Source organism: Papio anubis, chromosome 11 (assembly GCF_008728515.1).
Source record: "Papio anubis isolate 15944 chromosome 11, Panubis1.0, whole genome shotgun sequence".
Classification (NCBI taxonomy): domain Eukaryota; kingdom Metazoa; phylum Chordata; class Mammalia; order Primates; family Cercopithecidae; genus Papio; species Papio anubis.
The window spans coordinates 7,661,516-7,680,176 of NC_044986.1; the positions used below are offsets into that span (position 1 = coordinate 7,661,516).

An 18,661-nucleotide genomic window follows, 5' to 3' on the forward strand; every position below is an offset into this window, starting at 1 on the left:
GCAGCATGGGTTCTGGGTGCAGCAGTGCCACTGATGCAGACAAGGCCACCCCCAGCCTGGGACTCAACTTACTTCTCTGAAAACTAACAGGTTGGAGCATACAGTTGCCATGGGGACATCCAACTCAAACATTATTCATTCAAAAATTGAGAGGGTACAAAATGTTTGCCATTACCCCAAAATCATCTTGTCCTCACCTGTCTGAGCTGACCACAGGGCTTCCTCAGCTGGGACCTGGTGGCTCTTTGCCTCTTACCCTGGGGAGTCACAGCTGCAAGAAACCAGTGGCAGGAATCTTCAGAGGGCTTAGAAGACTCCTTCGCCCATTGTGATGGGTGAGTTCCCATTCCATGGCAACAATGGGCACCCGCACCTTCCCCTCCTGGTAGAGGCTGAGAAGTAAAGATCAGGAATGAGGAGGAGGAGCAACTTCCCAGACGTGTAGAACTTATGAAGTTTATGAAGCAGCTTCCCAGACGTGTAGAGCGTATAGAGAGGTGAGGCAGCCAACCTCAGCCACATTCAGCTTCCTGAAGAGAATGACTAAAGGACGACGCTTCAACCCACCTTTAGACAAGGATGGGAGATGGGTAAGGAAGATGGTGGCCCCTGATGCCTTTCTCATGCCACATGGGTGTGGTCAACGGTCTGAGGAGTTCAGATCCTGCTTCTGCGATTTCTGAAGCATGACCTTTGACAAATCACTTCACTTTACTCAACCTCAGTTTCTTCATCTGTGAAATGGGAATCCCCTAACATTCTTGCAAAGATTAAATGAAATAATGCATGTAAACTGCTGAGCACGCTGGAACCTTGTGAATGTCTACTAAGCAGTAATTCCCACTCTACTTTTTCTTTCTTCCTTAACATCTATTTTCTAAAGTACTACAGAACGTATTCTCTTATCTATGTTACTTTTCTCCCCTTGCTAGAATATAAGCTTCATGGAGGTGGGATTTTTGTCTATTTTAGTCACTGATGTATCCCTAGTGCCTAGAACAGGATCTGGAGCATAGGAGGCACTCAATAAATATTTGTTGAAGTAACTATATTGTACTAGAAACCTCTAAACAAATTCTTGTTGGCTCCCAATCCTATTCCTTTAGCCCCTCTAGCCTATGAAATGAGAAGAGTCCGGGAACGCATCATTTATTCATCTTCATCTCTTGAAAACTTTCCCTTTCCAGCTTCACGCTCTCCCTCAGCCCTTGCTCTTCTGATGTCACTTACAGAACCTGTGGGATTTGTCACTCTTCTATCATCTTCAAGAAACATTTGGGTCACCAGTGTGAGGTCTTAGCCTCACTAAGTGTGAGGTCTTAGCCTTGTCGGCCAAGCACTTCTCTCCTTTGCTCTTAAACATGTATATTTCATGGCTGACAAGCCTTTCCCATTTCTAATTTCTACAATTTATTGACAAAAAGAATGTTAAGGGGAAATCACAGATGTAGACTCGCAATGAGAGACATAATCAGAGAAAAACCTGATGTCAACTTCTTTTAGGGTAGCAATAGGTAAAAAATTGTTAAAGTTTTAATTTGTTTTAAAGAATAACAGAAAACACTTCAGCCAATTTGGGTCTGAAGGCTTTAAAAACCTGATCTACCCACTTGGATATAACCTTGGCTAAGCAGCTTAGTCTTTCTAAGTCTCAGTTTCTTTGTCTGTAAAATGGGAGCATAATGTACCAAGGATAGAAGACCATGGTGGGGGATTCATGATTCATTAACGAGTGCTCAGTGCAATGAGTGAGCACATAGAAATCACTTCACATATATACACTTTGTATATATGTATACATATATGTGTATACACACAAATGTATACCTTGTTTCATTCCACAAAAATTTAAAGCATGGAAAATGTACACAATAAAATAATACAGTATAAATCAAATAGAAAGTTATAACCAGTTTTATAAGTACTTTAGAAGGAGAAGAGGCTGAGTCTGAGAACACATATAACATAGACATAATATTGTGTATATTTCTAGGATTATATGGTAGATATTTGGGCACCACATTTGACTCTGAGTTCCCTGGCAGCCAAAGTAAAATGGGAACTAATGTCAACTCCATAAAGCTAAATTCCCATGAAGAGAAAAATGTAAGTCGCTCAGACTAAGTAGCTTTCCCTCTAGCTATTACCTATGTATCAGTTAGAATCATCAGACTGAATTTTATAAAAGGCTGAATAAAGTGACTATAGTGTCTTAACCAAATAGGGATTTATATTTAAGTAACAATGAAACCTAGCAGTTGGCCATCCCAGGCTGGAACAGCTCCTCAAGGGAGTCACCAGCAGCTGCCTTTTCAGTGTTCTGTTTTGCCATCCTTAGTGTGGGGTGACTCCAGCTCCAGACAGTGAGTCCACAACTCAGACAGGAAAATAAGAGGAAGGTCAAATGACAAAAAGATGGAAGGCAGCTGTCACCTAAGTCTGCCCCTTTTTGTCAGGAAAACAATACTTTCCTGCCTTCCCCAGAGCCTGCTCCCTAGACCTCTGCTTCCATCTCACTGTGTCACATGGCCAATTTAGCTGCAAGGGAGTCTGAGGAGGTTTTTTTTTAACTAAGCACATGGCTGCTCTGAATAAAGAACTTGAGTTCTGAAGTAAGGGGGAAAGTGAGAATCAACATTTCATAGGTAGAAATTTTATTTCATCCTTCTGTCAAGAGCCCAGAAACGTAGCCCAGTCCCTGGGTTTTAGGGAGAAGGGCACTGCTCCCCAAAGCTTGGCTTGAGCATTTGGCAAAAATCCTTTCTGCTGTCAGCACCTAAGAGCATAAAAAGAATAGTGCTGATCATGAAGTTTCCCAAAGTAACTTGTAGACGAGGAAGGAAAAATTAAAGAAACTGTTGGCTTTGAGTCAGCAGCAGCCCATTTGGGAGGACAGTAATTGCCACATTAGAGATGACAGTCATTTTGCAGTTGACCTTGCTGGTTGTAATCTGGCTATTGCCAGGTAGGAAAGACTTTTTCCACACACTTGCCCCTTCCTATTTAATATTTCAGTCATTGAGTGATTGAACGCAGCAAAAATTTCATCGCCAACTAGTTAAACAGCTATATTTCACGGTTACAATATCTAACAGAAGGGTTTATTTCACAGCTATCATGTTATAGCCATTAAATATATATTTTAAAAGAGTGAAATTAAAATGCTAGAGCCATTTTTTACAGTGATTTAGTCTACAGACTTGCTGAATACAAATGAACCCAAGTCAGTTGTCATTTAACTGGTGAGAGACATCATTCTTGATGTTAGAACAGCCTCCCAACCACCAGCCTGATTTTCCACAGCTTCCCAGAGCGAAGTGTTGACTCAGTCAGCCTATTGCAAGGGTGAAGGAAAAGGTTCGGAGCCCAAAGGCCCTTTGTATTATTTATATTCACCTCTAAAAAGATTTCTTCAGAAAATATTTTAAAAATAGAAGATAGGATGAATGAGAAAGATATAGGTTGACTTTGAACACATTTCTAGAATATATTGTTAAGAGAGGAAAGCAAGGTGCAAAGCAGTATGTATGATATAATCTGATTTTTGTAAAGCAGTGTAAGTCTTCTCACAGGTATAGGTGTTTGTATGTGATCATATGAATGCTTAGTTGTTAATATTGTTATCTGGGGTTGGGGGATGTGACAGGAAGCAGAGAAGAAAGCAACCAAAAGCTACTGTAAAATAATAAGGCAGGGGAGGGGTGTCAAGATGGCTGACTAGAAGCATTGCGTGCCCGCCTCCCCTACTTAGAAGAACCAAAATAGTGTACAGGCAGTCACACTTCAAATACGTTATCCAAGACAGAACGCTGGAATTCAACAGAGAAGTGACAGGAAACACTGTAAGTGGGGAAGGAGAAGGGAAAAAGGCAGTCTGCCTGGCCGGGATCGGCTGGGAGCCAGGAGTGACTTCCCAACATGTGGAAAGGGTAAGTGAGAAACTTCTGGCAGCCCACATGCCCACTGTGGAAATGTGTGATTCTGGCCACAGAGAACTTCTCGACCCTTCCATCCCTGAAACTAACATAGACAGTCTCCTAGAGACCGTGGGATGGAACTCCTCTAGGGAGGAAGGTCGTGCTGGGTTTCTTCCTGAGACCCAAACTGCTATAGCAAGGTGCCATTTTCAAACCTAGCTTTTGGCAGACTGCACACTATCCTGGGGCCCAGCAGCGTCTGGACTGAGGCATTAAGGAAACTTGGGCTGTTGCTATTGGGACTGAGGAGTGAGCTGAGAGCATTTCCACAGTTGAGGCTAAGAAGCAAGTGAGGCACAGGCTGCAGCTGCAGCTGCTGGTGCTGGGAAGTGAGCACTGCCAGGAGACTGGGATGTAAGCGAGGCACAGACTGACACTGGGACTAAGTTGTCAGCTTTCAGGGGTGCTCCTGTAGCCAGAGCCAAGGGGGGCAAGCTAGGCATGGACTACTGCCGAGGTTAGAGGGTAAACCCTGGCAGGACTGGAGCATGAGAGGGATGTGTGTTCCCCATCCACCAGCCCAGGCTGTGGCCACCAAAGACAACCCCTCCCTCCAGTGACAGGGCCTCAGCACAGCTGCTACCACCTCTCAGCTGAGCACTCCACCTGGGGCCCACTACTGCTCATGATGGCTGGTGCCTGCTGTCATATTTCGGGGGACTGAGCGCAAGCCCACCCAGCCTGGCTTTGGCTCCTCTTCCATAACAGAACACATAGCCTCAGGTCCTTGGGCTTGCCCAACCCATCCACCACCTTGAGTACACTCCTCCCAGGGAACTCAGATTGGGCCTAAACTCCTGGCCACTACCATCTCAACTGGTTCCTATACGCAAGCACCACCTGAGTCCTAGAGACTGGCCTGCCCAACCCATCACAACCACTGCCAACATCAATGCACACCACTCAGGACCCAAAAAATCATCCTGCCACTGCTACTGCCATCACCCATGCCACACCAGCTGCCTAGGGGCCTGAGAACCCACCCACCTGCCTGGTTCACTGCTGCCACTACTGGTATCCAAGCAAGCCACCTGGAGGCCCAAGAATTGGCCCACCAGGAACTGCCAAAACAGGCACCAGCTTATACTACTCTGAAGCACAAAGATAGACATGCTCAGCTAACTGCTGCCACCACTGGGGCCTGAAGACTGACCTACCTTGCGTCTCAGTCCCCAGCACAACTTCATCACAGCCTCTCTTGTTAACCATACTGTAACCCACTGAGGAAACCACAGGTATCACTCATTATGGTGACAGACAAAGAAATCATATAGAGCCTACATGACTACATGCATGCAGAATCAAAACCGAAGTACCCTATCTAACTGAAACCATAGAAACATCTTCAGGAAAATGTCCTCCCTTATGAAAGTAAATTTAAAATTAGGAAGAAGAGACTGTTATACCAGATGTGCAGATAGCAATGTAAGGACAGAGTAAACATGAACAAACAAGGAAATACACTTCTAAGAGACAAAATAATTCACCAGCAATAGATCTTAATCAAAAAGAAATTTCCCAAATTCCAGATAAAGAATTGAAAATATGCATTTTAGGGGCTGGGTGCAGTGGCTCATGCTTGTAATCCCAGCACTTTGGGAGGCCGAGATGGGCAGATTACTTGAGGTCAGGAGTTTAAGACCAGCCTGGCCAACATGGCAAAACCCCATCTCTACTAACAATACAAAAATTAGCTTGGCATGATGGCACATGTCTGTAATGCCAGCTACTTGGGAGGCTGAAGCAGGAGGATCAATTGAGTCCGGGTGGCAGAGGTTGCAGTGAGCCAAGATCACACCACTGCACTTCAGCCTAGGCAATAGAGTGAGACTCTGTCTCAAAATAAAAAAGGAAAAAAAAAAAGAGAAAATATTCATTTTAAAGAAGCTCAGTGAGATACAAGAGAATTCTGAAAAATAGTACAAAGAAATCAGAAAAATAATTCAGTATATGAATTATAAATTTGCCAAGGAGACAGATATTTAGAAAAAAAGAGAACCAAATAGAAATTCCGAAATTGAAGAACTCATGGAAGGAAATACAAAATACATTTGAAAGTTTCAACAGTAGATTTGATCAGGCAGAAGAATCTCAGAACTTTAAGACAGGTCTTTTGAAATAATACAGTCAGACAAAAATAAATAAAAAATAATTGAAAAGTATAAGGTCTTTGTTACATTTTGAATAACATAAAGTGATCAAACATTTAAGTTATTAGTGTCCTCCAGAGAAAAGAGACAAAGAAAGGATTAGAAAACCTATTTAACACAATAATAGATAAAAAATTCCTAAGTCTAGAAAGAGATTTAAACATTCTAGTACAAGAAATTCAACAGTCCCCAGGCAGATATAATACAAAAAGGTCTTCTCCATGAAACATTATAGTCAGACTATCTAAAGTCAAAGATAAAGAGCAAATTTTTTAAAAAGCAAAGGAAAACCATTAGTCATAAATAAAGGAAACTCCATCAGACTAACATTAGGTTTCTCAGCAGAAACCTTACAGGTCATAAGACAATGGGATTGTATATTCAAAATGCTGAAAGAAAAAACTGCCAGTCAAGAATGCTATTTCCAGCAAAATTCTCCTTTACAACTGAAGGAGAAATAGTCTTTCCCAGACAAGCAAATGCTGAGGGAGGGACTTTTTTACCACTAGATTGACCTTTTGAGAAATGCTCAAGGATCCCTGGAAGTGAAAGGACAATATTTACCATCATAAAAACATACAAAACTATAAAACTCACTAGTAAAACAACCATACAAAGGAGGAAGAGAAAGGATTCAAATCGTACCACTAAAGAAATCCACCAAATCACAATGACAATCAGTAAGATAAAAAGAAAGGAAGAAAGATGTAAAGAGCAAGAAAACCATTTAATAATATGATAGGAACAAAGCTTCACATATCAATAATAACTTTGAGCAGAGACATTAAATTATCCATTTAAAAGATATAGAATGGCTGGCTGAATGGAATTTTAAAAAATGATCCAACTATATGCTGCTTACAAGAAACTCACTTTAGCAGTGAAGACATATAGACTGAAAATAAAGTCATGATAAAAATATATTCCATGCAAATGGAAAACAAAAGTGCACAGCAGTAGCTATACTTAGATAAAACAGTCTGTAAGTCAAGCACAATAAAAAAAGAAATACAGGCCGGGCGCGGTGGCTCAAGCCTGTAATCCCAGCACTTTGGGAGGCCGAGGCGGGTGGATCACAAGGTCAGGAGATCGAGACTATCCTGGCTAACATGGTGAAACCCCGTCTCTACTAAAAAAAATACAAAAAACTAGCCGGGCGCGGTAGCGGGCGCCTTTAGTCCCAGCTACTTGGGAGGCTGAGGCGGGAGAATGGCGTGAACCCGGGGGGCGGAGCTTGCAGTGAGCCGAGATCGCGCCACTGCACTCTAGCCTGGGAGACACAGTGAGACTCCGTCTCAAAAAAAAAAAAAAAAAAAAAAAAAGAAATACAAAGAAGGTGATTATAATGATAAATGGATCAATCCAGCAAGAGGATATAACAGTTCTAAATATATGGCTATCCCACACTGGAGCATCCAGATTCATAAGGCAAATATTATAAGATCCAAATAAATGGACTGCAATGCAATAATAATGGAAGTCTTCAATTCACTCTTCCCAGCATTAGATAGATAATCTAGACAGAAAGTCAACAAAGAAACACTGGATTCAAACTGAACTTTAGGCCAAAGGGACCCAACAGGCATTTACAGTTCTTTCTATCAAACAACTGGAGAATATACATTATTTTCATCAGCATATTAACATTCTCCAGGATAGACCATATGTCAGGTCACACACAAAAAAACAAAAAAAAAACAAGTCTCAACAGTTTAAAAAAATTAAAATCATCACATATCTTCTCAGACCACAATAGAATAAAACTAGAAATCAATACCAGGATGAACTTTGGAAACTATGCAAATACATAGAAATTAAACAACATGCTCCTGAATGACCATTGGGTCAACGAGGAAATTTAGATAAAATTAGGTGGGAGGGGCCAAGATGGCCAACTAGAAACAGCTGCGGTTGGAGGTTCCCACTGAGAAGAATGAAAATGGTGAGTGAATCCTGCACCGGCAACTGAGATATCCTGATTCTGTCATTGAGACAGACTAGGTGGTTGGCAGGACCCACAGAGAGTGAGGAAAAGTAGGGTGGTGTGTTGGCCCACCTGGGAGCCACATGGGGTGGAGTTCCCACCCCAGCCAAGAAGGGTGGTGAGTGATCATCCTGCCCTGCCTGGGAAACCATGCTTTATCCATAGACCTGTGCAACCCATGGATCGGGAGATCCCCCTCATGAGCCCATGCCACCAGGGCCTTGGGTCCCAAGCACAGAGCTGTGCAGATTCTCAGCAGCCACTTGGTGGGGACTGCCTAAGACTACCGAGTTCCTGTGGGGAGAGGTGGCCATCATCATCGTGGGTGCCTGCTGCCTAAGACGACTGAACTCCCCAGGAGAGGGGCAGCTGTCATCACTGTGGCTGCCTGCTAAGACAACTGAGCTCCCATAGAGAGGGGTGGCCTCCATCACTGTAGCTCCAGTCTGCCATTTTTACCCTGCTGGTGCTGGAGAGACTGGACCATTTGGACCCAGGAGGAATTTCCCATAGCACAGCATAGCAGGTGTGGCAGATCGTGGCCAGACTGCCTCTTTAAGCTGGACCCTGGCCCATCCCTCTTCACTGGATGAGGCCTCCCTGCATGAATTTCAGCAACTCCAGCCAGGGGTTTAGGGACAGAACTCTTATCTCCCTGGGACTGAGCCCCTGTGGGGAGGGGTGGCTATGGTGTCCCTAGATCAGCAGACTTAGTCTTCTCCCCTGCTGACTCTGAGGAACCTGGGCAATCTGGATGAGCAGAGATTCCCCCAACCCAATGCACCCCCTTTGCCAAGGGGCAGCCAGAGTGCTTCGTTAAGCAGGGCCCTGGTTCCCATGCCTCCTGAGTGGGTGGGACCCCTCAGTCAGGTTATACAGGAGTGTTCCTGCTGGTATCAGATCAGTGCCCCTCTGGGACAGAGATCCCAAAGAAAGGAGCAGGCTGCCACCTTTGCTGTTCTTCAGCCTCCTTCCAGGTGCTGGAGGGACCCAGGTGAATAGGGTCTGGAATGGGCTCCCAGCAAACTGCAGCAGTCCTATGGAAGATGGGCCTGACTGTTAAAGGAAAGACAAACAGAATGCAACAACAACAATAGCCTCAACAAAAAGTCCCCATAAAAATTCCATCCAAAGGTCAGCAGTCTCAAAGATTGAAGCTAGAAAAACTCACAAAAATGAGAAAGAATTAATGAAAAAAATGCTGAAAACTCAAAAAGTCAGAGTGCCTTTTCTCCTCTAAATGATTGCAACACCTCTCCAGCAAGGGCACAGAACTGGGCAGAAGCTGAGATGGATGAATTCATAGAAGTAGGCTTCAGAAGGTGAGTAATAACAAACTTCACTGAGCTAAAGGATCATGTTCTAATCCAATGCAAAGAAAATAAGAACCATGATAAAACATTACAGGAGCTGTTGATCAGAATAATCAGTTTAGAGAGGAACATAAATGACCTGATGGAGCTGAAAAACTCAATATGAAAACTTCACAATGCAACCACAAGTATCAATAACCAAATAGACCAAGAAGAGGAAAGAAGTTCAGAGCTTGAAGACTGTCTTGGTGAAATAAGACAGGCAGACAAGAATAGAGAAAAACAATGAAAAGGAATGAGCAAAACTTCTGAGAAATGTGGGATTATGTAAAAAGACTGAACCTATGACTGATTGGGGTACCTGAAAGAGAAAGAGAGAACCAAGTTGGAAAACATACTTCAGGATATCATCCAGAACTTCCCCAGCCTAAAAAGACAAGCCAAGATTCAAATTCAGGAAACCCAGAGAGCCCCAGTAAGATATTCCACAAGAAGATCAACCCCAACACACGTAATCATCAGATTCTCCAACACGGAAATGAAGGAAAAAATGTTAAGGGCAGCAAGAAAGAAAGGCCAGGTCACTTACAGATGGAAGCCCATCAGACTAACAGAAGACCTTTCAGCAGAAACCCTACAAGCCAGAAGAGACTGGGGGTCAATATTCAACTTTTTTTTTTTTTTTTTTTTTTTTTTTTTGAGACAGAGTCTCTCTCTTGCTGCCCAGGCTGGAGTGCAATAGTGTGATCTTGGCTCACTGCCACCTCCACTTCCTGGGTTCAATTAATGCTCCTACCTCAGCCTCCTGAGTAGCTGGGATTACAGGCACTTGACAGCATGCCCAACTAATTTTGTATTTATATTAGACATGGGGTTTCACCATGTTGACCAGGCTGGTCTTGAACTCCTGACCTCAGGCGATCAGCCCACTTTGGCCTCCCAAAGTGCTGGAATTACAGGCATAAGCCACTGTGCGCAGCCTCAACATTCTTAAATCAAAAAATTTCCAACTCAGACTTTCATATCTTGCTAAACTAAGCTTCATAAGTGAAGGAAAAATAAAATCCTTTTCAGACAAGCAAATGCTGAGAGAATTCGCCACCACCAGGCCTACTTTGCAAGAGCTCCTGAAGGAAGTACTGAATATGGAAAGGAAAAACCATTACCAGCCACTGAAGTACAAAGACTAATGACACTATGAAGCAACTACATCAACAAGTCTGCAAAAATAACCCGCTAGCATCATGATGACAGGATCATATTAATAGATAACATTAACCTTAAATGTAAATGGGCTAAATGCCTCAATTAAAAGACACAGAATGGAAAGCTGGATAAAGAATCAAGACCCACTGGTGTGCTGTATTCAAGAGACCCATCTCATGTGCAAAGACACACATAGCCTCAAAATAAAGGGATGAGGAAAAATTTACCAAATGGAAATCAGAAAAAAACAAGAGATGTGATCCTAGTTTCTGGAGAAAACAGACTTTAAACCAACAAAGATCAGAAAAGACAAAGAAGGGCATTAAATAATGGTAAAGGGATCAATTCAACAAGAAGAGCTAACCTAAATATACATGCACCCAATACAGGAGCACTGAGAGTCACAAAACAAGTTATTAGAGACCTACAAAGAGACTGAGACTCCCACACAATAATGGTGGGAGGCCTTAACACCCTACTGTCAATATTAGATCACTGAGACAGAAAATTAATGAGAATATTGAAGACTCAAACTCAGCTCTGGATCAAGGGAACCTGATAGATATCTACGGAAGCCTCCACCCAAAAATAGCAGAATATACATTCTTCTTGGTACCACATGGCATTTACTCTAAAACTGATCACACAATGGGAAGTAAACACTCCTCGGCAAATGCAAAATAATTGAAATAATAACAAACTGTCTTTCAGACCACAGTGCAGTCAAATTATAACTCAAGATTAAGAAACACACTCAAAACCACACGACTACATAGAATTTGAACAATCTGCCCTTGAATGACTCCTGGAAAAATAATGAAATTAAGGGAGAAATCAAGTAGTTCTTTGAAATCAATGAGAACAAAGAGACAATGTACCAGAATCTCTGGGACACAGCTAAAGCAGTGTTAAGAAGGAAATTTATAGCACCAAATGCCCACATCAAAAAGCTAGAAAGATCTCAAATTGACACCCTAACATCACAACTAAAAGAACTGGAGAACTAAGAGCAAATGAACCCCAAAGCTAGCAGAAGACAAGAAATTACCAAGATCAGAGTGAAACTGAAGGAGATAGAGATACAAAAAATGTTTCAAAAAATCAGTGAATCCAGCAGGTGGCTTTTTTTTGAAAAAATTAATAAAATAGACCACTAGCTAGACTAATAAAGAAGAAAAGAGAGAAGAATCAAATAGACACAATGAAAGATGATAAAGGGGATACGACCACTGACCCCACAGAAATATAACCAACCATCAGAGAATATTATAAACACCTCTATGCAAATAAACTAGAAAATCTAGAAGAAATGGATGAGATCCTGGACATATACACTCTCCCAACATTAAATCAGGAAGAAGTCGAATCCCTGAATAGACCAATAACAGTTCTGAAATTGAAACAGTAATTAATAGCCTACCAACTATACAAAGCCCGGGACCAGATGGATTTACAGCTGAATTCTACCAGAGGTACAAAAAAGAGCTGGTATCATTTCTCTCCTGCAACTATTCCAAACAATTGAAAAGGAGGTACTTCTTCCTAACTCATGAGGCTAACATCATCCTGATACCAAAACCTGGCAGAGATACCATAAAAAAAGAAAACTTAAAGCCAATATCCATGATGAACATTGATGCAAAAATGCTCAATAAAATACTGGCAAACTGAATCCAGCAGCACATCAAAAAGCTTTATCCACCATGATCAAGTCAGCTTCATCCCCAGGATGCAAGGCTGGTTCAATGTATGCAAATCAATAAATGTAATTCATCACATGAACAGAACTAAAGACAAAAACCACATGATTATCTCAATAGACACAGAAAAGACCTTTAATAAAATTCAACATCTCTTCATGTTAAAAACTCAATAAACTAGGTACTGGTGGAACATACATCAAAATTATAACAGCCATTTATGACAAACCCACAGTGAATGTCATACTGGATGGGCAAAAACTGGAAGCATTCCCCTTGAAAACCAGCACAAGGCAAGGATGCCCCCTCTCACCATTCCTATTCAACATAGTACTTGGAAGTTCTGGACAGGGCAATCAGGCAAGAGAAAGAAATAAAGTGTATTCAAATAGGAAGAGAGGAAGTCAAACTGTCTGTTTGCAGATGACATGATCCCATATCTAGAAAACCCCATAGTCTCAGAACAAAACTGGAGGCATCATGCTACCTGACTTCAAACTATTCTACAAGGCTAGAGTAACCAAAACAGCATGATACTAGTACAAAAACAGGCACATAGACCAATGGAACAAAAAAGATAACTTGGAAATAAGACTGCACATCTACAACCCACTGATCTTCAACAAACCTGAAAAAAACAAGCAATGGGAAAAGGATTCCCTATTTAATAAATGGTGCTGGGAGAACTGGCTAGTAATATGCAGAAAATTGAAACTGGACCCCTTCCTTACATAACAATTAACTCAAGATTAAAGACTGAAATGTAAAACCCAAAACTATAAAAACCCTTGAAGAAAATCTAGGCAATATCATTCAGGATATAGGAAAGGGCAAATAAATATTGCACGATTAAAATGTCAAAAGCAATTGCCTAACCACGCCTACCAAGCGGAGGTGTCCCCAGGCTGTCCCCAGTACTCCAGGCCCCGCCCCCTGCCACATTCTCTTGAAGAGGGGGCCTCCTCCTCGGGGGCTCCAGGTTGGCTTGCCTGTGCTCTTGCCTCCCTCGTGACAGTGGTGTGTGATGTCGTCTGTGAATGCTAACTTCATCACCCTTTCCAGCACACTGCCAATAAACAGCTATTTAAGGCCGGGGGCGTGGTGTAGGGAGAAAACTACAGCCAATATCCCCGATGAACATAAATACAACATTTCTCAACAAAATACCAGCAAACTAAATGCAATAGCACATCAAAAAGACAATATACTGTGATCAAGTGGGATTTATACCAGGGACGCAAGGATGCTCCAACACACACAAATAAAAAAACATGACACATCACACCAACAAAATGAAGGACAAAAACCATATGATTATCTCAACAGACATAGAAAAAGCATTTGATAAAATTCAACATCCCTTTACGATAAACACTCTCAACAAACTAGGCATAGAAGGAACATAAGTCAAAATAGTAAAGACCATATACAGCCAACCCACAGCTAACATCATACTGAATGAAGTGAAGTTGAAAGTCTTTGCTCTCAGAACTGGAACAAGACAAGGAGTCTCACTTTCACCATTCCTATTCAACATAGTACTAGAAGTCCTAGCCAGAACAGTCAGTCAAGAGAAAGAAATTAAAAGTATCCAAATTTGAAAAGAAGAAGTGAAACTGTCTCTTTCTGCTGATGATATGATATTATATCTAGAAAAACCTAAAGACTCTACCAAAAAAAAAACCCCACTTAAATTTGATAAATATATTCAGTAAAGTTGCAGGATACAAAATCAACATACAAAAAGCAGTAGCTTTTATATATATCAGCAATGATCTAACTAAGAAGGAAATAAAGAAGGCAATTTCATTTATAATAGCTACAAAAATATATAAGAATAAATTTAACCAGGGAGGTAAAATATCTTTATAAGAAAAACTATAAAACACTGATGAAAGAAATTAAAGATGACACAAACAAATGGAAATACATCCTATGCTCCTGGGTTGGAAGACATATCATTAAAATGACCATATTGCTCAAAGCAATCTACAGGTTCAATGCAACCTCTATCAAAATACCAATGTCATTCTTCACAGAATTAGAAAAACAATCTTAAAATTCATATGGAATAAAAAAGAGCCAGAATAACCAAAAGAATCTTGAGCAAAATGAACAAAGCTGGAGGCATCACTTATTACAAGACTATAGTAACCAAAACAGCATGGCATTTTTATAAAATTAGACACACAAACCAATGGAACAGAATAGAGAACCCAGAAAACTGATCTTTGACACAGCCGGTATGAACTTATATCAGGGAAGCCGTACCCTGTTCAATAAATGGTACTGAAAGAATCGGATAGCCACACACAGAAGAATGAAACTGGACCCCTATCTCTCACCATATACCAAAATCAACTCAAAATGAATTGAAGACTTAAATATAAGACCTGAAGCTATTAGAATAAAACCTAGAGAAAACTCTTCTGAACTTTGCTTTTGGCAAAAAATTTATGACTAAGATCTCAAAAGCATAAACAACAAAAATGAAAACAGACAAATGGAACTATATTAAATCAAAAAGCTTCTGCACAGCAAAGGAAACAATCAAAAGAGTAAATAGACAAACTGTTGAGTGGAAGAAAATATTTGCAAACCATTCATCTGACAGGTGACTAATATCCAGAATATACAGGGAACTCAAACAACTCAACAGTAAAAAACAAAAACCACCACCACCACCACCACAACCAAAAAACCAAGTAATTCCATTAAAAAGTGGGCAAAGGACATGAATAGACATTTCTGAAAAGAAGACATACAAATGGCAAACAGGTATATGAAAAGGTACTCAACATCATTGATTATCAGATAAATGTAAATCCAAGCCACAATGAGATATCACCTCACCCCAGTTAAAACAGCTTTTATCCTAAAGACAGGCAATCATAAATGCTGGTGAGGATATCAAGAAAAGAGAACACCTGTACACTGCTGGTGGAAATATAAATTAGTATAGCCACTGTATTAGTCTGTTTTCACACTTCTATAAAGAACTACCTGAGACTGGTAATTTATAAAGAAAAGAGATTTAATTGATTCACAGTTCTGCATGGCTGGGGAGGCCTCAGGAAACTTACAGTCATGGCAGAAGGTGAAAGGGAAGCAAGGCACATCTTACATGGCGGCAGGAGAGACAGTGAGCAAAGGGAGATGTGCCACACTTTTAAACCATCAGATCTCATGAGAACTCACTTATTATCATGAAAACAGCAAGGGGGAAATCCACCCCCGTGATCCAATCACCTCCCACCTGGTGCCTCTTCTGACATTTGGGGATTCTAATTCAAGATGAGATTTGTGTGGGTACACAGAACCAAACCATATTAGCCACTATGGAGAATAGTACAGAGGTCCCTCAAAAAACTAAAAATAAAACTACCATGTGATTCAGCAATCCCACTGCTAGGTATATACCCAAAAGAAAGGAAATCAGTATACTGAAGAGATATCTGCACTCCCATGTTTATTGCAGCACTATTCACAATAGCCAAGATTTGGAAGCAACCTAAGTGTCTATCAATAGATGAATGGATAAAGAAATGTGATACACATGCAAAATGAAGTACTAGTCAGTCATAAAAATGAATGAGATTCTGTCATTTGCAACAATGTAAATGGAACCAGAGGACATGTTGTTAAGTAAAATAAGCCAGGCACAGAAAGACAAACTTTTCCCATGTTCTCACTCCTTTGTGGAAGCTGAACATTAAAACAGTTGAACTCATAGAGAGTGGAATGATGGTTATCAGAGGCTAGGAAAGGTAGTGGTGGGGGAAGTGGGGATGGAAAATGGGACAAAAATATAGTTAGAATGAATAAGATCTAGTATTTGATAGCACGACAGGGTGACTATAGTCAATAATAATCTATTGTACATTTTAAACTAAAAGTAGAATTGGATTGTTTGTAACACAAAGAAATGATAAATGCTGGAGTTGATGGACCCTCCATTTACCCTGATGTGATTATTACACACTGTATGCCTGTATCAAAGCATCTTATGTACCCCATAAATATATACAGCTACTATGTACACATACAAAATTTTAAATTTTAAAAAAGAAGACATACAAATGGGAAACAGGTATATGAAAACATGCTGAACTAATCATCACGGGAATGCAAATAAAAACCACAACGAGATATCATCTTATCCCAGTCAGAATAGCTATTACTAAAAAGACAAAAAATAGCAGATGTTGGCGAGGATGGGGAGAAAAGGGAACTCTTACACACTTTTGCTGGAAATGTAAACTAGTAGAGCCACTGTGGAAAATAGTATGGAGATTTCTCAAAACACTAAAAAGAGAAAGTACCATTTGATCCAGCAATGCTATTACTGAGTATCTACTAAGAAAAAAATCAATATATAAGAGGGATACCTATACTTGCGTGTTTATTGCAGCACTATTCACCATAGCAAAGACATAGAATCAACCTAAGTGTTCATCAGTGGATGAATGGATAATGAAAATGTGATTGCTATTTAGCCAAAAACATTTGCAAACTATTCACACTATTGGAGTGTATACATTTCCTCTTTGTATCAAATCTACCACATCAGGTAGGTATTATTACTCCTATTTTACAGATAGGGAAACTGAGGCTTGAGAAAGCTTAGTCTCTCTCATCAGGCTCACCTAGGAGATAGGAGAGAGAGCTGGGGCTGGACTCAGGACCTCTGAATGTCTGGCCTCTGACCCAACCACATTATGCTTCCTTCTCCCTTTAAGGGAATTTTCATTGAATTGGGTCTTGTCTTTTTAATTTCCATTCATTTCCTCCTAGAGAGTCCTGCTTCAGAGCTCACTTTGTTGGGGTGGCTTTTAAGAGGTGCATTCAAATAAAATTGGGGTGAGTTTCTCTCGCCATCCAGAGCCAGCCACATCCCGCTTCAGGAATGAAAGACTCATCCCTCCGGTTGCTGGGAGTGTGGCCCTCCCTGCCCACACCTGGAGATCTGCTGGCTGAAGAGAGCTGCCTCCCTAGGGTCACCCCCTCTTCTAGGGGTAGCCCAGGAATAAATCCAATGCCTCATTGCTGGGTGCACAGAGACTGGATCCCCTCTCCCCAACTCTGAGGGGCCACCCAAAGTCCAGAGCTCCCAGCCGGGTCAACAGAGGCCCTTGTTGGGACCAACCCCTTCTGCCCAGTCCTGTTTCCTTCCCAGTCTTTTGTTGATTGAGATTGCAAGGACACATTCTAGATAATCCTCATTGTCTTCATTTTTCTTGCTTCACAGCCTTCTATCCCCTCTTTTTCCCTCCTAGACGTTACCTCCCCTATACCATCCCACATTACCAGCAGAGAATCATTTGGGACTCTCTGTTCCTCCCCTTCCCATGGTCTTAGGGCCACCTCATACCTACATTGCTGCAGGTTAGCTCATCTCCATAAACGTGGGTTGGCTCCTAGGTCCTCAGTACTGGGAGCTCCCTGACCACAGGAAGGATCTCAAATAACACATTTCTGTCTCCTCAGAATGTGTCTGCTCCCTCTCTGAGGACCACACCCTCCTTACCAGGCTATGGGAACATTTCCAGGCTCCAGCACAGCAGGGGTGGCCTCTGTAACTTGAAACAACCGGCAGTGATGGCTCTGGGCCATTACAATGTTTTTTGTCTTGGAAAGAATACTTGAAAATTACAAAAATTATGCCATTTCCATTGCATGCCAAAAGCACCCAAATTGCATTTTAATCACTGTACAGAGGAAGCCCTGATACTTGGCTTGTAGATTCGAATGTGTCTGGTTTTAATCAAGGCATGTGCTGTTCTTCCAGTTCCCTCACATCGGGCTAACGCAAAAGACATCAGAATCCAACACCAGGGCTATGTTAAAAGAGCCCCAGAGTCCACACTCACCTTGGCAAGTGGAGGGGAAGCTGCCGCCCATATACAAAGTCCGGGAGAAGGTGAGTCCTGAACACTGGCCACAGCCATGGGCTCCTGTGGACCTCCCAGGGGGCAGCAAGGCTGGCACGTTGGGCCAAGCAATTGTTCCTTGTAAGAAACTGCGCATTTACTATCCTTGGACCCTGAGGGTTGGTAGTGTCCCCACCCCGTACCCTGGTGCTCTCCAGCAGGAACTACCTCCTGCTACGGACAATCAAGTCAGGCTCCTCCATGAACAGGAAGCAACATCCTTCCAGCCCACAGCTCATTAACATGCACCTCCTGCCTCCCCGGCCAATTCCTGAGCAACTTCAAGGCCCTGCAGTGGCATGAAGGAGAAGCAAGGGTCCATTTCATACCTGCCAGGGTCCCCCCGAGTGAGGCCTTGGGCCAGGGCTCTCATCTCCTGGGACTCCTACTGGCCAGATGAC

At 41.8% G+C, this 18,661-nt stretch overlaps 1 protein-coding gene across 4 annotated transcripts in view; it reads left to right on the forward strand.

Annotated features, from left to right (window-relative positions):
• The first annotated feature begins 370 nt into the window (after nucleotides 1-370).
• TEX36 (testis expressed 36) overlaps nucleotides 371-18,661 on the forward strand; it is a 45,006-nt gene continuing 26,715 nt past the window's right edge. For 3 of the 4 annotated variants that reach the window (XM_009215600.4, XM_009215599.4, XM_009215598.4), the window contains exons 1-2: nucleotides 506-590; nucleotides 18,119-18,250. In XM_009215600.4, the coding sequence (XP_009213864.1) occupies nucleotides 540-590; nucleotides 18,119-18,250 (183 nt within the window). In that variant the 5' untranslated portion in view covers nucleotides 506-539. Of the gene's footprint in view, nucleotides 591-18,118; nucleotides 18,251-18,661 lie in introns of all 4 variants that reach the window. The other variant, XM_003904388.5, reaches the window with a different exon arrangement.